Source organism: Papio anubis, chromosome 18, assembly GCF_008728515.1.
Source record: "Papio anubis isolate 15944 chromosome 18, Panubis1.0, whole genome shotgun sequence".
In the NCBI taxonomy this organism is placed as follows: Eukaryota; Metazoa; Chordata; class Mammalia; order Primates; family Cercopithecidae; genus Papio; species Papio anubis.
This window is the reverse complement of record NC_044993.1, coordinates 22,559,221-22,585,657: the sequence shown is the minus strand read 5'-3', so window position 1 is coordinate 22,585,657 and position 26,437 is coordinate 22,559,221. Positions and strand designations below refer to the sequence as shown.

The 26,437-nt window shown below is 40.4% G+C and overlaps 1 protein-coding gene across 5 annotated transcripts in view; it reads left to right on the top strand.

Annotated features, from left to right (window-relative positions):
* Positions 1 to 26,437, top strand: part of LRRC36 (leucine rich repeat containing 36) — a 56,250-nt gene that overhangs the window by 16,314 nt on the left and 13,499 nt on the right. For 4 of the 5 annotated variants that reach the window (XM_003917034.4, XM_009196670.2, XM_009196673.2 and 1 more), the window contains exons 3-9: positions 1,119 to 1,311; positions 2,372 to 2,468; positions 5,444 to 5,532; positions 17,906 to 18,030; positions 19,566 to 19,617; positions 21,284 to 21,724; positions 25,817 to 26,115. In XM_003917034.4, the coding sequence (XP_003917083.1) occupies positions 1,119 to 1,311; positions 2,372 to 2,468; positions 5,444 to 5,532; positions 17,906 to 18,030; positions 19,566 to 19,617; positions 21,284 to 21,724; positions 25,817 to 26,115 (1,296 nt within the window). The remainder of the gene's footprint in view (positions 1 to 1,118; positions 1,312 to 2,371; positions 2,469 to 5,443; positions 5,533 to 17,905; positions 18,031 to 19,565; positions 19,618 to 21,283; positions 21,725 to 25,816; positions 26,116 to 26,437) is intronic. The other variant, XM_009196669.2, reaches the window with a different exon arrangement.

Below are 26,437 nucleotides of genomic sequence, written 5' to 3'. Positions count from 1 at the left end.
AAAAAAATAGTTAGCCAGGTGTGGTGGCACATGCCTGTATTCCCAGCTACTCAGAGGCTGAAGCGAGAGGATCACTTGAGCCCAGGAAGTCAGGGCTGCAGTGAGCTGTGATCACGCCCACGCCAGCCTGGGCAATAGAGTGGTATGCTGTCTCAAAAAAAAAAAAAAAAAAAAAGTACGCGATTATACATATATGTACATGTTTTGAAATTGTCCTGAAACTTAGTATTGGGCAAAAGCAGCTAACTAGCTAAATACATAAAGATGAAATAAATCTTTTCAATAGCAGGTTTCAACAGAGGAAGAAAATTGTGGCTTTTCCTCTCAAGTTTGCCAGTCCTGATTGTAGTGTTGCCAGTTAGGTAGAGGGTGGGGTTGTTAAATCCACAGAAGGAGAACTGAACAAGGAAGAACATTTCTGCAAAGGAGATCTGACTGATTAAATGGGAAGCTTGTGTGGTAGCAGGAACTCTGAAGAGGAAAACAAAGACAAGAGGAAGCCTAGACTGGTCCAGGAGGGAGGACTTGGAGATAGCATTGTTTTGTCTCCCTAAATAGTCCTTTGACCATATAAGTGAGGCACTGAGATATAAGAACACAACACAACACACACACACACACACACACACACACACACACACACACTTTTTTTTTTTTTTTTAACTATGCCCCTTTCCCCTAGAACCAGCTTTTTTGCTTACCTCCCTTCTTGTAAATTAAGGTGCTTGTGGCATCAGGAGAGGGGTTGGGACAAAAGTGAGAGAATGCTAATGTGGCTTGGCCACTGGGAAACCACTGTGAAGGATTGGATTGCATTGGGAGAATAATTGGAGAGCCAACAGCAGTGGAGAATTGACTGCAGATATTTGAATGTCAGATTTTGTAAAGAAGGAAATGTATTATATATGTGAATTATTTAATGTATGGAACACCCAGTGATCATGGACTACAGTGGTCTTATTTTCAGACAAGTTAAGTGGGAGTCCAGCCCTGCCTTTCTCACTGGGGACTCAGATAACATGTTTAAGGATGGAAAGTAACATATATTTCCACCTTTATCTATGAGGTTCCTAGTCTTTACAAATATGCCATTTCATAATGTGATGTTTTCCTTGTAGGGAATCCAGTATTTATGTTCACTACAAGACCTGAATTTATATTATAACAACATTCCTTCATTAGTGGAAGTGTCCCGTCTACAACCGTTACCCTTTCTCAAAGAACTGGATTTGAGACTTAATCCTGTTGTAAGGAAAGATACAGATTATAGGCTCTTTGCTGTATACACACTACAAACTCTGGAGAAATTAGGTAAGACCTTCCTTCTCTGTTCTTTTCCACAGAATCTAACTTTAAATCAGCTGCCCCTTAACCTTTTGGATGTTGGCCCAGAGTGTGCACTGGCAGGATATATTTGTTTATTAGTCAATATTTATGTAACTCTTTTGTGTTGGCAGGATGTATGACGAGTTCTTTTATTGTTTATTGAATGACAGTCTATGATTTTATCAGTTACTTCCAGCTTTAGTTTTCTTCAGTTGATGGTTTCACCGCCCCTTCCTCCTCAACACAAAATTTCCAGGTTGAGAATTATTTTTCCAGGTGCCCCAACTTTACAACTGTATTAGCAATAGAAAGCTAATACAATTTATTTGGGGCTTAGTTGGCAAGAAACAAGAAATATTCCTTCAAATGAGCTTGTCTGTATTTTCTTATTATTTTACTTATTTATTTACTTATTTATTTATTTATTTATTTATTTATTTATTTGAGACAGGGTCTCACTCTGTTGCCCAGGCTTGAGTGCAGCGGCATGATCTTGGCTCACTGCAGCCTGGACCTCCTGGGCTCAAGCAATTCTCCCATTTCAGTCTCCTAAGTAGCTGGGACTAAAGGCATGCGCCACCATGCCCAGCTAATTTTTGTATTTTTTGTAGAGATGGGGTTTCATCATGTTGCCCAGGCTGGACTTTCTTATAATTTTATTGTTGAGTATACATTTCTTATTGATACAAAATTGGATTTCACATGGTCCTGGGAAACTCATTGTAGGGAAACTAAGTAAACTCTTTCAGACAATGGTATGACTTTCTGCCCTAACATTAGGCCTTTGAATTGTTTACTGTCCAAGCTCTGCTTTCCTGAAGGGTAGTTACAACTGTGAGGCAGTGGTCGCTATGGCTCCCCGCAGTCTCCCTGAGTTACTGCCTGCTCCAGTGACAACATAATAGCATTATTTTATGACCTGTCTCTAACACACCAAGATGAGACTGGTCTTATTTTTTCCTCTGTGAATATGGTTTTCTGATTAACTACTAGTATGGTTATGCCAAAAAAAGAAACATGCTCAGACCATGGTTTTTGCCTTCAGATGACCGAACTGTACGTGAAGGTGAGAGAAAAGCTGCCAAGCTGCATTTTAGTCAGTTGGGCAACAGTGAAAATTTTCTTTTAGAGGTGGAAAAAAGGTAAGAAGATTCTTTACAAAATTTTTAAAGTTTGGTTCTGGACATAGGAAATAGTGAATTCCTGCTTAGCTTTCTTCATTTTCCAACAGAAATTTCCCACAAATTTTAAGAATCCTCAGATCAGGAATAAAAGTATTTATTCTGCAAAAGCTGAGATTTTATCTGGGATGATAATCTGGCCCTCAGTGGGTACATCCCTGTTTTCTTGAACTTTGGGTATAATTGTTATAAATTCTCTAAAGTTGTTGTTCACAGGTTATAGATAGGGATATTATGAGATTACTTATTCCTATAAATGCTTACCAACTCTTTCTTGGTAGAGTTATCAATCAGTTCCTGATCTTTTCCTATTGAATTAGGATTACATTACCATGGGCAAGATTGTTAGAGATAGATTTGTTAAAGGAAGGGAAGAGAAGCAGTTCTCTTCAAAACAAAAAGTGAATAAACTTTGAGACTTTAAAATTTCTGAATGGTAGCTTTGTCCATTTCTTGTTACTAAAATCCTCTCAAAAGAAGGTACCATTATCTTCTACCCCCAAACCTATGCTTTTTAAAAAGTAGCTTTATTATTTTTAAAAAATAGATAGTAGTCCATTACAATTTTAATAATACAGAAAAGTACACTGAAAAAAGTCAAAGTCACTTCATATCCTACAGCTGAGAGTTAACTATTAGTAATGTTTGGTATACATCCTTCCAGATATCCTTTGTACTATAGACACATAGATATATCAGTATTTTTTTCTGATGACAAAGGTAATACATGCTTATTATTGAGAATTTGGAAAGTACAGAGAAAAAACACAAGGCATAAAGTAAGTAATTCATAATACTACCATTCAGAAAGAAACCTTCATTATATTCTGGTAAATATCCTTTTTTTGTTTTTGTTTTTTTTCTTTTTGAGACGGAGTCTTGCTCTGTCACCCAGGCTGGAGTGCAGCGGTGCGATCTTGGCTCAGTACAACTTCCATCTCCCGGGTTCAAGTGATTCTGCTGCCTCAGCCTCCTGTGTAGCTGGGATTACAGGTGCACACCACTGCCTAGCTCACCATTTTTAATTTAACAAGATATCATGAACATGTCCCCACAACATTATTCTTATATTATTCTCCGGAATAAGTCTTTTGTTTGTTTATTGCTTTTACCTTTACTACTAGAACATAAACTCCATGAGAACAAGGATCTTGTTGGTCTTGCTTATTACAGTATCCCTAGTTGCTAGAACCGTGTCTGGAATACAGACTATGCTAAGAAATAATGTATTGAATGATGAATGAATGAAGTCAATGCCCATTGGCTTGAGATCCTTTCCTTTCCCAGTGACTTTTGCCTGTCTCTGCTTTGATCCATTGTATGTTTTATAGTGCAGACTTCTGTGAACATTCTTGGTTTCCTATTTTTTCTCAGTTTCATTTTTTTTTTTTCTTTTTTTTGAGACGGAGTCTCGCTCTGACCCCCAGGCTAGAGTGCAGTGGCCGGATGTCAGGTCACTGCAAGCTCCGCCTCCCGGGTTTGCGCCATTCTCCTGCCTCAGCCTCCCGAGTAGCTGGGACTACAGGCGTCCGCCACCTCGCACGGCTAGTTTTTTGCATTTTTTAGTAGAGACAGGGTTTCACCATGTTAACCAGGATGGTCTCCATCTCCTGACCTAGTGATCCGCCCGTCTCGGCCTCCCAAAGTGCTGGGATTACAGGCTTGAGCCACTGCGCCTGGCCAGTTTCCTATTTTTTAAAATCAGATTTATTGAGATTTCTTTGCATAGAATAGTCACTCTTCTTTAGACAGAAATTGAATGCTTCTAAAATATTGTATATATATTTTATGGATTAATTTCTATTTTAAATGCATTGGGTACCATTCACTACAAAAATACAGAGATTAATTAATGTGTAACTGAATAAACTTTCTAATAAACAGATAAATTAATTCCATCATTTATCTGTTTAGTTACCATATAATGATTGCAAAACTGGAGGCAAAATGTTACTCAAGTACCCTGTATTAACATTAATATCTTATAAATTCTCTAACCTTGGGTGAAGTTTTTTTTTTTTTTTTTTTAAGCCTTTCTGAGTCCCAGTTCCCCCACCTATAAAATGGAAATAATAACCAGTAGGGGGCCTTTTATGATTACATGAAATGGTGATTATAAAGCATCTGATACTTACAGCCTAGGCTTTGTGTACTTACTGTACTACCCAAGGTACCTACCTGTCTTTCTTGTCTGCTTTTCTAACTAACAGCTATAGTTGTCTCCTCTATAATTCTTGGCAGCAGAATCTTCCTTTCTGTGTCCTAACTATGAGTGTTTTAATTAGAAAGAAACTATCCTACTCCCTCAATAATTCAGATCTAAGTATGTGTCAAGAAAACAGAGTATCTAAGTTCTAAATCTTCTGGCTTTCACACTTTATAGGCTGAACTATAGTGTCCTTCTCTCATATTTCCCAGTATAAATATTACTTTTTCTTATAAAGTATGGCTTTAACTGAAATGTTTGTGAAATTTTTATTTTTTTGGAGACGGAGTCTCGCTGTGTCACCCAAACTAGAGTATAGTGGCACGATCTCGGCTCACTGCAACCTCTGCCTCCTGGGTTCAAGCGATTCTCCTGCCTCAGCCTTCTGAGTAGCTGGGCCTACAGGCACCCGCCATCATGCCTGGCCAGTTTTTGTATTTTTAGTAGAGACGGGGTTTCACCGTGTTGGCCAGGCTGGTCTTGAACTCCTGACCTCAGGTGATCCACCTGACTCAGCCTCCCAAAGTGCTGGGATTACAGGGGTGAGCCACTGCGCCCAGCCGAAACATAATTAAATTAATATGTTCTAGAGCATTTAAGAAAAATCCGATCACCATAAAATGTTTTCTAAATAGCATTTACTGGTGATCTCAGAAGCCTTCTTTTTTTTGTTTTTTGTTTTTTTGGGTTTTTTTGTTTTGAGTTGTAAATAAATTATTCTATGTGGCAGCTCTAGGGAGAAGACAATGAAAAACTGTGTAACAGGTGAGAGCTCTGCATCAAAAGTCAGTGCTAATGTTGACAGCAGGATTGAAATGGGTAAGTTTTCTCCCTGTGATTATAAAATGATTAAATCATCAGTTATGTCAGCTGCCGTAGCCAATATTGGGTAAGATGAAGACACATAGTTGAGAAAGAACAGATTTGAAGCAAGCACAGGTTTACTGACTGTGTTTTTCTTCCATCCTCTCACTGCCAGAAGGACCTTACAGAGCAGGCCTAACCCAAAGCCCATCAAAGCACAAGCTGTACTTAGAGAGTTCAATTTCATTTACATCACTTTACATCATTAGTATACCCAGAAAATTACATCAGTGATTGATTTCATTAGAGACTGGCGACTCATATGCATACATCCAGCTCATACCCTGGGCTTCCTGGGCTGCCCAACCAAGAACCTTTGCAGCTGCAGAATCTCTTGTGTTTGGGATATATTCCTGGGGAAATGTTTACTATGTTCCTGGAAATACAGTTGATAAGCCAATATGGTTAAAGTGGTTATGCCAGGCTGGGCACGGTGGCTCACGCCTGTAATCCTAGCACTTTGGGAGGCTGAGGCGGACAGATCTCCTGAGGTCGCGAGTTCAAGACCAACCTGACCAACACTGAGAAACCCCATCTCTATTAAAAATACAAAATTAGCCGGGCATGGTGGCGCATGACTGTAATCCCAGCTACTCGAGAGACTGAGGCAGGAGAATCGCTTGAACCTGGGAGGCAGAGGTTGTGGTGAGCCGAGATCATGCCATTGTACTCCAGCCTGGGCAACAAAAGTGAAATTCCGTCTTAAAAAAAAATAAAAAGATAAAAGAAATAAAGTGGTTATGTCACCTTAATGGTCATGCCACAGGCTGGGAGAAAGCTTTCCACCAGAGAAGTTGCATCCAGTGAATCCTTGTGGATTAGCTTTTGGCACTGTCAAATAAATCAAGCAACCTTTTACTTGAAAAAATGTTCTTTGGTCTCAGTGCCTCTTCCCTTGGAAGAATCTAGTGAATTATGTACAAACTCTAAAAATCAATTCCTAAAAGCCAAGCAATAACTTTAGTAGATTGACTCTACACTGTAGTTCAGACATTAAGGGTTTTCAGTTTATAACATGTATTTTATTTTCTTGATTTCTTATCATTTATTGACAAATAATTTTTACAGTATTTTGTGGTAAAATAAGACACAGGCCAGGCACAGTGGCTCACACCTGTAATCCCAGCACTTTGGGAGGCTGAGATGGGCAGATCACCTGAGGCCAGGAATTCAACACCTGCCTGGCCAACATCGCAAAACCCCATCTCTACTAAAAATACAAAAATTAGCCAGGTGTGGTGGCACATGCTTGCAATTCCAGCTACTTAAGTGACTGAGGCATGAGAATTGCTTGAACCCGGGAAGCGGGGTTGCAGTGAGCCCAGACTGTGCCACTACACTCTAGCCTGGGCAACAGAGTGAGACTCTGTCTCAAAAAACAAACAAAAAGACATAATGAGGTGTGATTTTAATGTTCATTTCTTGGATGTCCCAGCACATATAAATATTGGGAGTATGGATTACTTTATTTCATTTTAAATAGCATTTTTAATATTTTTAAATTGATATAATTTTATTGTAATAATTTTGAAAAAGACTGAAAATCATGAAAAACAACAGTTTGGTCCTAGTTAATGCTTTGGTATACAGCCTTCCTTGGTATACTACTTTTGGTATACAGCCTAGTCTTTTTTTCTAGGTACAGGCATTTAAATATCCATTTCTAGACAGAGAAAAATACATTGAAGCATAATTTGGCAACCTCTTTTTTGTGTGAGCTGAATTAGACTTCATTTATGCCATATTACTTCATTAACACAATTAAAAAGTCTGAAAGTGCACTTTCTCTTCTAAGAACAAACTGCTTTGCTAGAGGGCCCGTTTCTAAAAGTTCTTAGAAGCTCCAGCTGTTGCCTAGATTTTTTTTTTAATATCAAATTTATTTTGCTACTTCGAAACGTTAAGGAGCTTTGTTTTCCACCGAAAATTGTGTTTGTGCTGGATTCCCTGGGGTGTGTTGCCAGTAAGCACTGTTGGTAATCCAATATGATCGAAGTGGTTATGCCACGTTAATGGCCATGCCACAGGCTAGGAGAAAACTTTCTGGAGAACATCTCTCACTAGCTCTTGTTCACAATGGTGTTTTTCCACCAATCATTTCAAATGGCAGTGAACCTCCACTGTCTTGGATCCTCCTCTTAGTCTCCTAACCACATAATCGTTGAGTCTTTGAAAGGTTCCTGTCTCTCTTCCCATATCCCCAAAATATGCGTACCTAGGCTACATCTTTGGGCTCTCCTGTTTTTTCTCTTTGACTCTATTGATCTCATCTATTTTACAGCCTTATTTACAAATAAATAAATGTTTCATTTGTTTGTTTATTTATTTATTTATTTATTTATTTATTGAGAAAGGGTCTCATTCTGTTGCCCAGGCTGGGGTGCAGTGGTGCAATCTCAGCTCACTGCAACCTCTGCCTCCTGGGCTCAAGCCATCCTTCCACTTCAGCCTCCTGAGTAGCTGGGACTACAGGTGTGTGCTACTATGCACAGCTAAGTTTTGTATTTTTTTATAGAGAGGGGTTTTGCCATTTTGCTGTGTTGCCCAGGCTGGTCTTGAACTCCTGAGCTTGAGCAATTTGCCCCACTTAGCCTCCCAAAGTGTTAGGATAATAGGCGTGAGCCACTGTGCCCAGCCTGTTTTATTTATTTATATTTATTTTATATTCTTTCCTCATGTCTTAAATATATTGGTCTAGCTTTGACAACCTGCACTGGTCTCTCTCTGCACCAGGCCCGTATTTCTGTTGACCAACTTGTAATATACACTTGGAATCACCACTGTCTAACAGCCTATCAAGCTAAACATGTCCAAAATAACCCCGAAAACAAACAAACAAATGAGCCCCTCTCCCCCAGCCTTAAACAGCTCCTAGGGTTTCATCAGTATCACCACAACTTTCCCATTACCCTGTCCCAGAATCATGTTGGGGTTTGCCACTGCTGCTCCTCTGAACTGAATGTTCATGCCCTATAGTATGATCCACAATTGACGAGCCTTCCTTTCCATTTCTTTTTTTGTTTGGTTTTTTGGTTGGTTGGTTGTTTTGAGACAGGGTCTTACTCTGTCACCCAGGCTGGAGTGCAGTGGCAGGATCTCGGCTCACTGCAACCTTTGCCTCCCAAGTTCAAGCAATTCTCATGCCTCAGCTTTTGTAATAGCTGGGATTACAGGTGCGTGCCACTGTGCCCAGCTAATTTTTGCATTTTTAGTGGAGACGGGGGTTTCACCATGTTGATCGGTCTGGTCTCGAACTCCTGGCCTCAAGTGACCTGCCTTCCTCGGCCTCCCAAAGCGCTGGGATTACAGCACATCCAGCCCCTTTCTATTTCTTGATAGTCTTTTTTACCAGGCATGGTTAATTATCTCAGTTAATCCTCACAACAACCTTGAAGGTGGTTCTACAGGTGAGGAAACTGAAACCCAAAAAGGTGAAATAACTTGCCCCAGTTATACAGTAAGTGGCAGAGCTAGGAGGCAAACTCTGGTCCATCTGTCATCAAAGTGCTCTTAACCATTACATGATACTGCCTCACAGTCTCTTACTCCTTCAATTCATTTTGTACTTTGCTGCCAGATTAATTCTCTTAAAACACAGCTGTGATAATTCATTATGCTTACCTGCTCAAAAACTTCTCTGGCTCCTACTCCCCTACTAAATTAAGTCTAAACTCCTTTACTTGGCATATAAGACTCCCCTAAGCTCTATGTGTAATTCGTCTCTTCAACCTAAACTGAAATCTTATCTCCTGTTTGTCAACTACAATGTCCAATACTCAATCAAACCACTCCTTCCTCCCCAAATAGTCCTTCTTTTCTCCCTCATCTGTCCCTAAACTAATGCTGTCCCTCTGCTTGTAATGCTTTACTCAAATCCTACCGTTCTTTATGACCCAGACCAAAGCCCATCCATTTTAGTGAAACTTTTTTTGTTTTTGAGACAGAGTCTCACTCGGTTGCGCAGGCTGGAGTGCAGTGGTGCCATCTCGGCTTATTGCAACCTCCACCTCCCGGGTTCAAGTGATTCTTATGCCTCAGCTTCCCGAGTACCTGGGATTACAGGCGTGCATCACCACGCCTGGCTAATTTTTGTGTTTTTAGTAGAGATAGGGTTTTACCATGTTGGCCAGGCTTGTCTGGAACCCCTAGCCCCAAGTGATCCGCCCACCTGGGCCTCCCAGAGTGCTGGGATTACAGATGTGAGCCACTGCACCTGGCCAATAATCTGATTTTTAAAACATACTTTATTTTTTAGAACAGGTTTAGATTCACAGCAAAATTGAGCAGGCAGTAGAGTTCCCGTATACCCTACCTGCACACACGCACAGCCTCCCCCACTATGAATATCCTGCCCCAGAGTGGTACATTTGTTACAATCGGATAAACCTGCACTGACACATCATTATAACCCAAAGTTCATAGTTTACATTAGGTTTCGTCCTTGGTGTTGTACATTCTATGGGCTTGATGAATGTATAACGACATGTATCTACCATTCTACTATTGTACCATTTTTGTACTATCATACAAAAATAGCTTCACTGCCCTAAAAATTCTCTGTGCTTACCTATTCATTCCTTCATCCTCTCTAATTCCTGGCAACCACTGATCTTTTTACTGTCTCCATAGTATTGCCTTTTCCAGAATGTCATATAGTTGGAATCATTCAGTATGTAGCCTTTCAGATTGGCTTCTTTCACTTAGCAATATACACTTAAATTTCCCCCATGCCTTTTCATGGCTTGACAGCTCATTTCTTCTTAGTGCTGAATAATATTTTATTGTCTGGATGTACCACAGTTTATTTATCCACTCACCCACTGAAAGACATCTTGGTTGCTTCCAAGTTTTGGCAATTATGACTAGAGCTGTTATAAACAACCTTGTGCAGGTTTTTGTGTGGGCATAAGTTTTCAACTCATTTGAGTAATTGCCAAAGAACATGATTGCTGGATCATGTAACAGTATGTTGAGCTTTGTAAGAAACTGCCAAATTGTTCCAATATAATCTTTTTAAGATGCCTTTTTGTATACTGAGTTTAGTTTCTTATAGTTTCTCAAACTGGACTCCTGTTCTCAGAGTTTATTAGAACATTGAGCTTGAGAAACACTGATGTGGCTGGTGACATGCTACAGAAGCCCAGTGTGTGCTGGGGGCAGTGGAGAAAGGTTTTATGACAGATATGGAAACAAAGCCATCAGACCTTACAGGCTAGACAGCAATGGAATGGCCTGAAAAGAGGAGCAGCACATTTTGATTGGTGGGGTTGGTGTGAATTACTGTCTGGAAGTGGTAAGGAGCATGGTAGGTCATGAAGAAAGCCATGTGTCGGTGTGGTTTGGGTGGAAGGTTTATGTTGGGTAGAAGGTCAAGTTCTGGAGAACAGTGAATGCCTTACTAAGAACAATTTACATTTGTCCTGTAGGTACTAGTTGAAAACAACCTAACTCACTGTTTTTGCCAGTTCTATTTGCCTTTAAATAGAGTCCTACTGAAAATATACTGATCTAATATCTTATTCTAAAATAACAAGGAAAAATCCACCACAGCCACCCTCAGTGGCTCATTTCTGTGTCTAGCATTGAAAACCATCCCATTTCAACATGTTGATCCATGTCATCTCTTGGTTTAGCCATGATGGAGTTTTGGCTGAATAAAAATCAGCTTGGAATAGCAGGGACTTCTCAAAATAGTCACTTGAACAAGATAGAAGTTCATTTCTCTCTCTTTTAGAAATCCAGATGTTGACAATCTAGGGCTGTCATGGGAAGAGTTCTAAGGGAGGAATAATGAATATGGGGGAGAAGCAGTTAGCAATCTCTGTCAGTGGAAATGAGAGCAATTCAGCAAAGGAGTATCTACTGGGCAAATCCTGTGTTGGGGGTAGGCAGACAAGGACATGATTAAAATAGTGTCACATCTTCACATACTTCCATTTTGGAGGGATTTATTACAGCTAATTAGGTCACAAGTCAGGCTTCACCGTGAGACAAGAGTTTCACTGTGGCAGAGATATAGAGGAATGGAGGAGAGGCGGTTGCAGTTAGTACTCATTGTAGGCCTGGGAAAAGGCTGCACAAAACAACACTTTAGTTGGGCATTCAAATAGAGTTCAGTGGGCATAGTTGAGGGGAAAAGGTAGAGAGAAAAGCAGCGGCAATGTAGAGGGAAAAGCAGCAGCAGACAGGTGAAACAGATCAGGAAATTGACTCAGCTGGTGGCTGGAGATAAAGCCAACTTGCAAAGGCCCTCTTTACTAATTATGTTCATTTTCTTCTCTTGAAAATAGGTAATAATTAAGGATCTCTTAGAGGCCAGGCATGCTTAAATGTGTGATTTTGAGAGATAACTCAAGCTAGATTTAGTTAGTGGGAGGTAATGAGGACCTGTCCTAGGAGGCCAATGGTAAAATAAATGCAGATGAGGAAGCACAGGTTGATTAAGTCCTGGATGATACGAAAAGAAAGCCTGGATACAAAACATGAAGTATTTTTACCTGCAGTGTTTTACTATGTAGTTCAAACTTCAGAAAAATGGAATTTATGAATATAAGACACAACTATTATTTAAAGGGGGGAAAAATACAAGGTTACTAAGATTACACACAGTCTGTTCATGATAGGAAAAAAACCACCTCACCAATTACCTTTAATAATTATCATATCTGCAATAGTTATTACATATTAATATTTTAAATGTCAGGGATTGTGTTGTTTTTATTGGTGATTAGCAATTTAAAAGAAATGGTTTTGGAGACTAGTGAAAGCCAAGTTATTTCTGCTCTTATATTTTTATCTCAGTGGAATCTGGGGTACAATATGTTTATTTGAGAGTAACACTGAGAGGAAGGGGAGGAAAGAGGGTTAAGCAGAGAGAGAGCTCTAGAGTAAGAACTTCCCTTCAGAATGTCCCTTACTAGGCTGAAATGTCTGGGCCTTTGTACCCTGCCTAGCTCTGTCACGGGGAGTGAACTGTCGTTGGAAGAGAATGGCATCAGGAGATGGTTCTTGATAGCTAAGATGGACTCTGAATGAAGAGCAAACGGCTGAAGTGCCCTCCAGCAGCTGGGCAGCAAGTCCTTCCTTGAAGGGGATCTGGCCAGATCTCAGCCTCCCATTGATTGCAGGGTCTTTGTACAAACATGTGAAATGGAGCCTCATCCAGCTGGGATTACTGATAGTAGAAGTAGCTATTATTTGCCCCTGTATCTGTATGATAAACCCATTTCTCTATTATTACAAATAGAAAATAATTTTCAAACAAATTGCCCTATCACATTGATTATATGGATGTTCAAACCTGGGCTGGACAACATGTCATAATTAAATTTGCTTTTGGAATTAAGGGCTGGATATATTTTGTGTCTGAAGAAAAAGAATAAAATAAACTGAGACAAGAAAAAAAATAAAAAAATAAGACAAGAAAAAAATGATCTCAGAATACAAATTGCTTCATTTTCTTGATTGTTGTATATGACATACTTAGTCATAATAGTGGCAGAGTAAGGCATCAGTTTTGTTTTTTCAAGAGTGATCCTATATCTTGGATATGACACAAAAAACAAGCAAAGGACTTCATAAAAATTAAAATCTTTTGTGTTTTAAAGAACACTATTAAAGTGGAAAGACAACCCACAGAATAGGATAAAATGTTTGCAGACTGTATATCTGAGTAGGATCTAATTAATATTCATTCTATATTTTAAAAAACTGGAGGGTAGTGTCATGCCCAGGCTGCAGTACGGTGGCACAATCATAGCTCACTGCAACCTCAAACTCCTGGGCTTAAGTGATATTCCTGCCTCCTGAGTAGTGGGGACCACAGGCATGTCACCACTATTTTTTTTTTTTTTTTTTTTTTTTTTTTTTTTAGCACCCAACTATTTTATTTTTTGTGGAGATAAGGCCTTGCTATGTTGCCCAGGCTGGTCTTGAACTCTTGGCCTGAAGCGGCCCTCCCACCTCGGCCTCTTAAAGTGCTAAGATTACAGGCATGAGCTAATGTACTCAACTCATTCTACAAGAACCCTTACAACTCAATAACAAAAGACAAAAATAACCCAATTAAAAAAAAAATGTGGGCAGAGAATTTGAATAGACATTTCTCCAAAGAAGATACGCAGCTGGCCAAAAGCACATGAAAGATGCTCAACATCACAAAGCAAAACTATAAGGAGATACCACTTCACATCCACTAGGCCGACTAGAATCAAAAGGACATCTAATAAGCAATGACTGGGAGCGTGGGAGGAAGGGGAGGAGCAGAAAAGGTAACTATTGAATACTGGGCTTAATATCCAGTGATGAAGTAATATGTATAAAAAATAAAATAGTTTTGGCAATTAAAAAAGTTAAAAGTTAAAAAAGTTTAAAAAGTTGCTATAAAAAAGTTAAAAAAGTTGCTATAAAAAAAAGCAATGTCAAGGATGTACAGAAATTGGAGCCGTCATACATCACTGGTAGGAAAGTAAAATTGTGCAGCTGTTTTGGAAAACAGTCTGGCAGTTCCTCAAAAAGTTAAACATAGAGTTACATTTGATCCAGCAGTTCTACTCCTACGTATATACCTAAGAGAAATGGAAATCTATGTTCATACAAAAACTTGTACAGGAATGAAAGCAGCATTATTCATAATAGCCATAAACAAAGTGTGGTATATCCATATTCAGGCATTAAAAAGGAATGAAGTACTAACACATGCTATAACATGTATTTTGAAAACATCAGGCTAAGTGAAAGAAGCCAGACAGAAAGGCCATATATTGTATGATTCCATTTATATAAAATTTGCAGAATAGGCCATTGCATAGAGACAGAAAGTATATTGTTGGTTGCCAGAGGATGGAAGGGAGAGAAAAATTGGGAATGACAGATATGGGGTTTCTTTGGGGGTGATGAAATATTCTAGAATTAGATAGTGGTGGTAGTTGTACAACTTTGTGAATATACTAAAAAACACTGAATTGTACACTGTAAAAGGATGAATTGTATGATATATGAATTATATCTCAATTAAAATAAAGCTTCTCACACAGTTATAGAGTGATTCTGTAGAACTTGGTAATTGAGATTTCAGATGAGTAAGAGTCAAATAACAAGTTTGTATCTTAAGTGATTGGGTGATAGTAATGCCAATAACAAGATTGGGGGAGGCACCAGCAGCAGAAGTGGGCCTGGAAATGAAGATAATGAGTTTGGCTAGAAAATATTGATTTTTGGCTGGGTGCGGTGGCTCACTCCTGTAATCCCAACAATTTGGGAGGCCAAGGTGGGCGGATCATTTGAGGTCAGGAGTTCAAGACCAGCCTCACCAACATGGTGAAACCCCATCTCTACTAAAAATACAAAAAAATTAGCTGGGCGTGGTGGTGCATGCCTGTGGTCCCAGCTACTCAGGAGGCTGAGGTGGGAGAATTGCTTGAACCCAGGAGGTGGAGTGAGCCGAGATTGTGCCATTGCACTCCAGAGCCTGGGCAACAGAGTAAGACTCTGTCTCAAGGAAAAAAAAAAAATATTGACTTTTTAGTTGTGTGCGGGCACTAATTGGGGGCTGTTCAGGAAATTTAGGTCTAGACATCAGAAAAGAGACCAGGGTTAAGAGATTTACATTAAGAGTCACTCAGATTTAAGTGATAGCTAAAACCCAGGAGAGCTATGAGAGCACTCAGCAAGAAGTTCAGGCGGTAGGGGATTTGAACCAATACATAGGTTGAAAGAAAAGGAACCTGTGAATCTGGAAAAGAGCATATGTGCTGTAGAAGGAAAAGCAGGATGGAGCAGGGTCTTGAACACCTGCAAAGTCTTGTTCCGCAGGATAAGGGTAAGAGGAGGCCTGAACCCAAAGTCACAGCCTACTAACCATTCTCATTCACACAAAAACTGTGTTACAACTAGCAGTTTCTGCTTCACCTTGTTTCTTCTGTAGTACTACTGCAGTGGGAACCAGAGAACAAAAAGGTTGATAGCTCACGTCACTTGCAGAAAAGTAGTTCTGTCGAGTCCAGTGGTTGGAAGAGCATCTTGTGTTTAAGTAGGACATTTCAGTCCCAGAAGGCAATTCAGAAATAGAAAGCATCTTAGAGCCCCAAATGGATGGAAGGGCTGGTTCTCAAGAGGCTGGCTTTATTCACTGTCTACTCTCAGTTGCACTGGCTTGTAGTGGCTTTCTGTTGCCACAACCAGTAGATGAAAGTGAGCATAAGAGCGCATTGTTTGACAAAGGCCCAAGTTCTTGATACTATCTTCTTACATAATCCTGCTGGAAAAAAATTCCTTAAACAAAAGCAAAACTTTTGTTTTAATTCAAGTCCCCCCAGAAGACCCCAAATCCCAGAATTCTACAATTAATAAATGTATTGATCAAGAGTGGAAAAACCTTTGTACAAATATGACAGCCTAATAGAATCGTTCTCTCTTTCTTGTCATTCTTGTCTCACTCCTGTCACTCAGGCTGGAGTGCAGTGGCACAATCTCAGTTCATTGCAGTCTCGACTTCCCAAGCTCAGGGTTCCTCCCACCTCAGCCTCCCAAGTAGCTGGGACTTGTGCCACCACGCCTGGCTCATTTTTGTATTTTCAATAGAGATGGGGATCTCACTACGTTGCCCAGGCTGGTGTTGAACTCCTGGGCTCAAGTGATCTACCCACCTGGGCCTCCCAAAGTGTTGGGATGACAGGCATGAACCACTGTGCCTGGCCTGTAATAGAATTGCTGGCAGGCTCTTCTTGATAACAGTTTCCAAAGTGGCCAGAACTAGGCTATAGTTTTTGTTATTTTTACTTTTTATTTTTAAAATAATTTTTCTAATCACAGTAAAAATATTGGTAAAAAAAATAAAATTATAAAACAGGAAAAAAGTTAAAATTTATTTGTCACTTTTTTGTGAATATATGTATTAAACTAACACGAAAATTTGAAAGGTGAACTGCAAAATACTAATGGGATTTTCTCTTTTCTTTTGGAGATGGAGTCTCGCTCTGTTGCCCAGGCTGGAGTGCAATGGCACGATCTCGGCTCACAGCAACCTCCACCTCCCGGGTTCAAGTGATTCTCCTGCCTCAGCCTCTCAAGTAGCTGGGATTATAGGCATCCACGCCTGGCTAATTTTTGTATTTTTAGTAGAGACGGGGTTTCACCATGTTGGCCATGCTGGTCTCGAACTCCTGACCTCAGGTGATCCACCCACCTCGGCCTCCCAAAGTGCTGGAATTATAGGTGTGAGCCACCGTGCCTGGCCCTAACAGTATTTTTTAATGAAAATGGAATGCTAGTTCCTTTGCTTTTTAAAAATTATTTTTCTTTCACTAGAAAACAAATCTTACCAGGCCTGGTGGCTCACGCATGTAATCCCAGCACTTTAGGATGCCAAGGCCGGCAGATTGCTTGAGCCCAGGAGTTCTAAATCAGCCTGGGCAACATAGGGATGCCCTGTTTCTATTAAAACTTTTTTTAATGTAAAAATTAAAAAAAAAAAAAACAACTCTCACCGAAAATAACATACAGAGTGTTCTAATACATTTGATTTTTTTTTTTTTTTCTTCCCGAGAAAGAGTCTTGCTCTATCGCCCAGGCTGGAGTGCTGTGGCATGATCTTGGCTTACTGCAACCTCTACCACCTGGGTTCAAGCAGTTCTCTTGCCTCAGCCTACCGAGCAACCGGGATTACAAGTGTGCACCACCACACCCAGCTAATTTTTGTATTTTTAGTAGAGACAGGATTTCACCAAGTTAGTCAAGCTGGTCTTGAACTCCTGACCTCAAGTGATCTGCCCACCTCAGCCTCCCAAAGTGCTAGGATTACAAGTGTGAGCCACCATGCCCAGCTTAGTTTCTCTCTTTTTAGAAAAGAGAGAAAGTAAGGTAAAAAAAGGCTGATTTGATATGGTCAATCAGTGCTGACTGCTGATTAGTACCCTAGAGATGTGTAATACCAGGAGTCTATTCCCAGCATCTCCCCCTGTAGTTGGAGATTATTTAATTGGTATCAAAGTTAATTATTTATTAGCTTAGGAAATGTGCAAAGTATTTGCCTTCCACTCAGTTTCTGTTGAGCACTTCATAAATTATGAAGCCATTTCATATCCATTATCCTGTTTTAACCTGGCTCAACCCTAAGAGATAGAAAGTTTAGACTTTATCATCTCTGTTTTCCAAATGAAGTGAGAGATGTAGAGAAGTTAAGTGATTTGCTCAAATTCATGTGGTCTCCAAGTGGTGGCACCAGAGTTAGCACTCAATCTTGTGACTTTCCTTTTAGTATCTTTCCATTAGACATGCTGTCTTTGAAGTCTGGTCAGTGCTCCATTGTATGCTTTTTCTTTTAACACAGACTCAAACAAAGGACTTTTTATTCCCTTCCCCAACCGAGAAATAAAGGATTCCCTAAGTACTTCTGCAACTCAGGGCAATGGTACACCTGATCAGAAATTAGACACCTTCCCACTGGGGACACAGGTAATGTATTCATTCTCCTGCTGATCTGTTGGCTAGTCAGTGGTTAATACTGATAATTCAATGGTCTCTCAATTATTTATGAAGGTCTCAGAGGACTTGTTTGAAGGCATTTTAGACCCTTTTAAAGGAAAGGGCAGGACAGAATGTAGAGTACCTTCTCCATTAATTTCAATCTCCCATTTCCCTCTCTCTCACACTAACCTGTTATCTAATGTCATATATTTATACATATAACTTTAGCATATCTATGACAGGCATTTTGGTCCTCAAACAGGAATGCAACTGTTACAGTTTTTGGCTGGTTTTAAATTTTCTCCTCTCTATCCAGTATCTCCATCTCCTGTTGCCTTGCTTCTTACATTTTCTACCTCTGCCCTTTAATGCTGAGTCTTACATTTAAGGTATGACTTTCGCAAAGCTGCCTCTTCAGTGTAACAAAAAAAGTAAAGTTTAAGGGGTAAAGATGGCATGGAAGTCGTGGGCAATGGGAAGATAGAGATCATGCAAGATGGGGAGTAGTGAAAAATAAGGTTTTAGTGAAAAAATTGGTGACAGAAGGGATGCAACCATTATGTAAGGCTTGTTTGTGTGAGTGAATGTGATACAAGGAGCAGAACTGACTACTTTATATTCACCTGCTCCTTTTCTTTGCCTTTTCTTTGATATATTTATGAACAATAAAATTGTAGAAAATAGCCAGGAGGAACTGAATTAGTAAAAAGTACTATTCTTTTCAGTTCGGGTATAGACTACCTTCACCTTTTAAAAAAGATAAGCATTTAATCAGTTTCTTTGTTTTTGGAGATTCTACTTGGGTGACTTAGAAACGATCTTAGTTACCATTTTTTAAAACCATATTGACTTAAGGAAGTGGAGACAAAGAGTATTGCAATCTCCAGTTAAATAGCACTTCTTGGATTAAAAAGCAAACAAAAAAAATGTCTCTGAAATTACTTCTTGAATTGAGAAAAAAGGAAATTGAATAGTTTGCTGTATCTTTTTAGTTTAAGAATTAAGGAAGTGGGATTTCTTTCTCTCCATGACTACCAAAAAGACACTGAATACTTTAAGATAATTTTTTTAAAAGCAAACCGTAGATGGCTTTCTGTTTTGCTTCAATTCTTGCCTAGTTATGCCTCAGATTAATTTTCAGCCTATTAAAACCCCCTTAGCTATGGTGGTTGTCAGCTTTACCAGCCGGTACAATAAGTATGAGAGTCCTTTAAACAGAAAAAGCAAAGTTGGAAAGTGGCCTCATCTACCTTGTATGCTGAGCTATCTAAAGCAGAGAAAGTACAGTCATTGTTTGCTATGTTCTTTACCTCCTAAGGATATTCAAGCAACTCTAGAATCTCCTTGTATTGTGACTGTTTTAAAATAGACTTAAACTGGACCTTTGCTTAAAGGTCTGTTTCCCTAACTTGCAAGGATAGTCTTTCCCATTAACAGGAAAGTATTCTGAACCCCTGGTCTAATAAGCTCACATTTGAACGCACATGGACTTCCTTCTACCTAAACTTTCAAACTTTTTTTAGACACAGGAAGTGGCAAGAAGGGAGATGCCAAGTGACAATCACCATGAAGATGGTAAATATTTTGCTCACTGAGTATTTTCCCCCATACTAATCAGAGAAGTCTGGATGTGATGGGATTTGGGAGATGAAGATGTCTCAATACGGGGGCCCTATTTAGTCAAATAATTTCTGCTTTCGTGAGGGACTGTCCTGGATGATTAGTAACCTGTAGGACTTCTCTGCCTAAAGAGTGGATATTCTGACCTCCTTTGTTCTTGATTTTTTTTGCATTGGCTGACTATTCTTTTTCTTACCTTTCTTGCCTTCTTTTGTATTTATTATTTTTTTATTCATCCATTTGTTTATCTCTACTAGTTTATAAGTTGTATGCTTTTTCTATATTTTTAGTATTATTCCCCAAATGATAATATGTATCGTTAACTTACATAATGTTTAAATTGTTAATACCTTAAGTCTTCTTTTACATAATTCAAAAACCTTATAGTACTTTATTTCATTTACTCTTTCCTGACTTATATGTTGTTATTATGAATTTTAATTCTCTATATTTTTAAAGACTTCACAAGATAATATTTTTTTATATAGTCAATGTAGATTTAGATCTATCCATTTATTAACCACTGTTTGCTCACTTCCTTTTTCTTCCCAGGCTTCCCTTCTGATATCATTTTCCTTTCCTTTTAGTGGTACATACTTTAATGTAGGTCTATTAGTGATAAGTTCTTTCAGCTTTTCTTTGTGTGATAATGCCTCTATTTCACTATCATTCTTGAAGGGTATTTTAGATGGGTGTAGATTTCTAGGCAATTCGTTCTCTCTCTCTTTCTTCCCTTCCCACTTCCTTCCTTCCCTTTTTTTTTTTTTTTTTTTTTTTTGAGACAGGGTCTCAGTCTGTTGCCCAGGCTAGAGTAGAGTACAATGGCACAATCAGAACTCATAATAACCTCAAACTTCTGGGCTTAAGCAATCCTCCCACCTTAGCCTCCCAAGTGTTAGGACTACCACCACACCTGGCTAATTAAAAAAATTTTTTTTCAGCCAGGAGCAGTGGCTCATGCCTGTAATCCCAGCACTTTGGGAGGTGGAGGCAGGTGGATCACCTGAGGTCAGGAGTTCGAGACCAGTGTGGCCAACATGGTGAAACTCTGTTTCTACAAAAATTTGCCAGGCGTGGTGGTGCATGCCTATAATTCCAGCACTTTAGGAGGCTGAGGCGGGTGGATCACTTGAGGTCAGGAGTTGGAGACCAGCCTGGCCAACATGGTGAAACCCTGTCTCTACTAAAAATACAAAAACTAGCTGGGCATGGTGGCACATGCCTGTAATCTCAGTTACTCGGGAGGCTGAGGCATGAGAATTGCTTGCACCTGGGAAGTGGAAGTTGCCAAGAAGCCAAGATTGCACCACTACACTCCAGCCTGGGTGACAGAGTGAGACCCTGTCTCAAAAAAAAAAAAAAAAAAAAAAAAGGAAAAGAATTTGTCTCCAGAATGTTATAGATTATTTACTGTTTACACAAAAGTCCCACATTTTATTAGTGGTGGTAGTGTTCCATGTGGAAGTCCTTTCATCACTTTATGCTACCATTAATCAGAATTATAAATCACCTCTTCCTGAGAGGTGTTTCTGGCAGAGTATGTTCAGTGAACAGAGGTACTCCCAGCTAGGCCACAAAGAATTCTTACCATGTTTTGTTTTTTTCCCTTGGTGGTGTTTAGAGTTCAGACGTTACTCGCCTCGTCAGTCCACAGTCCGATCCCCAGAGAAGATGACTAGAGAAGGGTACCAAGTATCTTTTTTGGACAATAAGTCTTCAGGTTCTTCTCCAGAAAAGGAATTGATACCAAAACCTGATACTTTTCAGCTTACCCATGATGCCTCGTTGAGTAAACGCCTGGATGTGGGTGATTCTAGCCAGATCCATCCCTATCAGTTACCTTCAGATGTTGGTCTGGAAAATTATGACAGTCATTATTCTCAAACTCTATCCCTGCATGGAAGTCTTGGTAAAAGGCCTCAGAGAAGCAAGAACTATCAAGAGTACAGCATAAAGCCTTCAAATGACATAAAGGCCACTGCTTCACATTCCTGTGGAGACTTATTGACTTCTCTGTCAAACCCCGACTCCAGCACTAGAAGGCTTTTGAAGCTTAGTTCAGGTAACAGCTTCCTGTCAGTTTACAGCTCTTCTTCATAGGCATGAAGGTAGAAGATATAACTGAAAATTTTGGAATTAACCCTTCTGAAATTGTATTAGCATTTCTTAAGTTGTATTTTAGGATCACCAGTGGTCCTTGGAACCTCCAGAAATCTATAGGGTATTAGTTTGACATGATATATATATATATTAGGGAAAATTTGTAGGAAAGTGAGCATCACAGCTACTTGCTATTTTAGTTAAGTAGCATCCCAGGACATCTAGTCTTTACTCACAGTCACTTCTATTCTGAGTTACTTTCAGAAGAAGTTAGTTTCAGGTCGGGCACGGTGGCTTATGCTCGTAATCCCAGCACTTTGGGAGGCTGAGCTGGGCGGATCATGAGGTCAGGAATTCAACACCAGCCTGGCCAACATGGTAAAACCCCATCTCTACCAAAAATACACACACACACACACACACACACACACGCACTCACAAAAATAGCTGAGCATGGTGGCGTGCACCTGTAATCCCAGCTACTCAGGAGGCTGAGAGGCAGGAGAATTGCTTGAATCTAGGAGGCAGAGGTTGCAGTAAGCCAAGATCAGGCCATTGCACTCCATGGGCAACAGAGCAAGACTCTGTCTTGAAAACAAAAACAAAAGTTAGTTTCAGAGTTAGTGACAGAGATCACTCTTCTGTTACTTATTCAACCAAACTCATTGAACACCTACAGTGTCCCAGACACTGTTCTAACTCTGGAGATAAAGTAGCAAACAAAATAAAGTTCCATGTATATTTTACCATAATAAGAAGACAATCCCTACTTTCATGGAGCTTATATTCTCATGGGGTAAGACACATGATAAACATTTTAACATGTAAATATATGTCAGGTTATGGTAAGTGCTGTGGAAAAAATTATATAAGGGCATAGAGCATGATAAGGAGGAGGTGATGCTTTAGACAGAATGGTCCAGAAAGCTTCTCTGATGAGGCACCATAAAAGTAGAGACTTGAATGAGTGTAAGCCATGTGGGTCTGGGAGGAGAACTTTCTAGACAGTGGGAATAAATGCAAAAGTCCTGAGGCTGGAACATACTTTTCATGTTCCAGGAACCTCAGGGAGGCCAGTGTGGCTGCAGCAAAGAAAGTAGAGTGTATAGCTGAAGTAAGAAAGATGCCAGACTTTTATTCTGGGTGAGATCAGAAGGAGTTGGAGGGTTTGTAGCAAGGGAGTGATGTGATCTCACTTAAGAATTACTGTGGATGTCGGGTTGAGAATAGACTATGGGGAGCAGGGTAGAATTTTTTTTTAATGCTTTAAGAGATTGGAATCAGCGTAACAGATAATGATGGCTTGGGCTAGACAGATAGCGGTGGAGGTGGTGAGAAGTAGTCAGATTCTGAATATGTTCTGAAGATGACACTCCATGGTTTGCTGATGGATCCAGGATGAAGTGTGGGAGAAAGGGTTAACGATGATTCTGTGGTTTTGAGTCTGAATAACTAGAAGAACAGAGCTTTCATTTACTAAGATGGAAAAGAATGGGAGATACAGATTTTAAGATAAATATCAAGAGTTGGGTTTTAGACATCTTAAGTTTCAGGTGCCTTATTACAACTTTCCAGAGATGCCAATTTGGTAACTGGACATACTAGTGCAGAGTTTAGGGAAGAAGGTATGGCTGGAAATATAAATTTGGAGATTATAAGTGTATGGGTGACAGTAAAACTGTGAGACTGGGTGAAATCTCACTGAAAGAGTAAATATAGATAGAAAAGGGATCTGAGGACTGGTCCTGAGCCCTCCAACAATTAGAAGTAGATAAAGAGAAACCATCATGGAGAGTGAGAAAGCAGCAGCCAGTAAGATAGAGGGGAAAAAACCAAGAGGAAGTGATATCCTGGAAGCTAAGTGAAGAATGTGTTTCAAGAATGAGGGAGTCGGCCGGGCGCGGTGGCTCAAGCCTGTAATCCCAGCACTTTGGGAGGCCGAGGCGGGCGGATCACAAGGTCAGGAGATCGAGACCACAGTGAAACCCCGTCTCTACTAAAAATACAAAAAATTAGCCGGGCGCGGTGGTGGGCGCCTGTAGTCCCAGCTACTCAGGAGGCTGAGGCAGGAGAATGGCGTGAACCCGGGAAGCGGAGCTTGCAGTGAGCCGAGATCGCGCCACTGCACTCCAGCCTGGGCGACAGCGCTAGACTCCGTCTCAAAAAAAAAAAAAAAAAAAAAAAGAATGAGGGAGTCATCAATGCTAGGTCAAATGCTTCTTCTGATAGGGAGGGAGGGAGCCTGGGACTGAGAAGTGATTATGGTATTTGGCAATGAAGAAGGCATTAGTGAACAGCTTCAGGGGATGCATAAGAATGAAAGCCTCACTGAGGTGAATTCAAGAAAAAATTGGAAGCAAGGCAGTAGAGTTATTGAATATAGACAACCCTTGTGTTAGTCTGTTCTCACACTACTAATAAAGACATACCCAAGACAGGGTAATTTATAAAGGAAAGAGGTTTAATTGACTCACAGTTCCACATGGCTGGGGAGGCCTCACAATCATGGCAGAAGGTGAATGAGGAGCAAAGTCATGTCTTATATGGTGGCAGGCAAGAGAGTTTGTGTAGGGAAACTCCCCTTTATAAAACCATCAGATCTCATGAGACTTACTGTCACCAAGAACAGCATGGGAAAGACCCGCCCCCATGATTCAGTTACTTCCCACCAGGTCCCTCCCTTGTCATGTGGGAATTATGAGAGCTACAATTCAAGATGAGATTTGGTTGGGGACACCGCCAACCCATATCAACCCCTTCAAGGAGTTTTGCAGTAAAAGGAAGCAGAGAAATGGAACTGTAGCTGGAGAGGGGATGGGGTCAAGGAGATCCTGGTAGAAATGATCTAGTGGAGGGAAAACTGATGATGCCCGGGAGAAAAGGGACCATTATAAAAAATGGAATCCAGTCCACCAGTGGAGATGCTGGCTTTAAATAAAAGCACAGATAGTTCATCTATTGTAATAAGAAGGAAGGCAGAGAATTTAATACAAATACAAGAGAGTTGGTAGATTTAATGGTGTGATCACGTAGATGTTTCCTTTGATTGCCTCTCAGTGAAATAAAGGAGGTTGGCACCTGGGAGTAAGAAGGGAAGAGAAGGTGTTAGAAGTTTGAAAAGAGATGTGGGCCGGGCGCGGTGGCTCAAGCCTGTAATCCTGCACTGAGCTAAGACAGGCGGATCACAAGGTCAGGATTGAGGCACTATCCTGGCTAATATGGTGAAACCTCACCCTACTAAAAATGGCAAAAATTAGCCAGCGTGGGTGATGGGCACCTGTATTCCCAGCCACTTTGTGGAGCCTTGAGGCAGGAGAACAAGGACCCAGGAGGCAGGAGCTTGCAGAGCTGAGATCCGCCATCTACCCAGCCTGGGTGATAGAGCAAGACCTGTCTCAAAAAAAAAAAAAAAAAAAAAAGAAAAGAGATGTGAAATATTTGTCTCAGAGAATAGAAGAGTAAATTGGCCATTATATTGTGGAAGAGGCCGGGCACAGGCCTGCTCTGTAATCCCAGCACTTTGAAGGCTTTGTTGCATCTACTGAGCTGGTGGAGTTCAAGACCAGCATGGCCAAGCATGGTAAAACCCCATCTCTACTAAAAATACAAAATTGGCGTGTATGAAGCTGTCTGTAGACCCAGCTACTCGGGAGGCTGGGGCAGGAGAATATCTTGAACCCGGGAGGCAGAGGTTACAGTGAGCCGAGATTGTGCCACTGCACTCCACCCTGGGCAACAGAGCGAGACTCTTAAAAAAAAAAAAATAGAAGGACTGGGCACCACTAAGGGCACAGTTACAATAGTGGTCATGAGTTTAAAGTTAGAAAGGTCAGAACAGATGCGTTTCGTTCTCCAGCTATGTTCCCCTGCTCTGGTGTAGGCTTGGAATATGTGGACAGTTGGATTTAACCAGAGTTGGAGTTTTGTCAAAGAGTTGAGGATGTATGCTAGGGAGTGGTTATTATGACCCTTGGACTACAGGCCAGGTATGGATAGAAGTGAGACATGAGGGAGTCAAGGGGCAGGTTCATCTCTCAGCCTGTTTCCTCCACAGATCTGTATGCCACAACCCATCTCAACAGTGACCCTGCTCTACTCGTTAATGTAGAGCAACAATTATCTACCAGCCTCGGTGATTTAACACCAGCACATGGTTCTGTCCCAAACAACGCTGTCCTGGGAAACAGGACAACTCCTCTGCGGACACTGCTGTTGTCTCCTGGGACTTCAGAAGACAGAAAGATTTTTACTAAGAGGTCATTAAGCCCATCGAAGAGAGGATTCAAATGGAAGGACAATATCCTTGCCAACCTGAATCTAAAGCATGGTTTCCAAGACGCTACAGGCAGCGAGGCAAGTATTGGCTTGTTTGTGTTTGTGCAAGAAACATGTCAGGTTGAAGACCAGAATGAGGGTTCTGTTGGGAGTGGAGGTGGTTCTGACCAACAGAGCTAGAAATTCAAAGAGATTTTTAGAGGCTGGTGGCTAATGCTGCCAAGCTAATGTCTGTTGAACCTTCTGCTCTTGGGAAAGTCATTCCCCCACTGCTGCCATTTTCTCACTTATATCACAGGGAGAACTGTCCCTGATCTACTTCCAGCTGAAGATTGAACTCTGTAGCATCTATGTTTACAGTCTCATCATATTTACACATTTGCTTCAGCCGCACATTAAA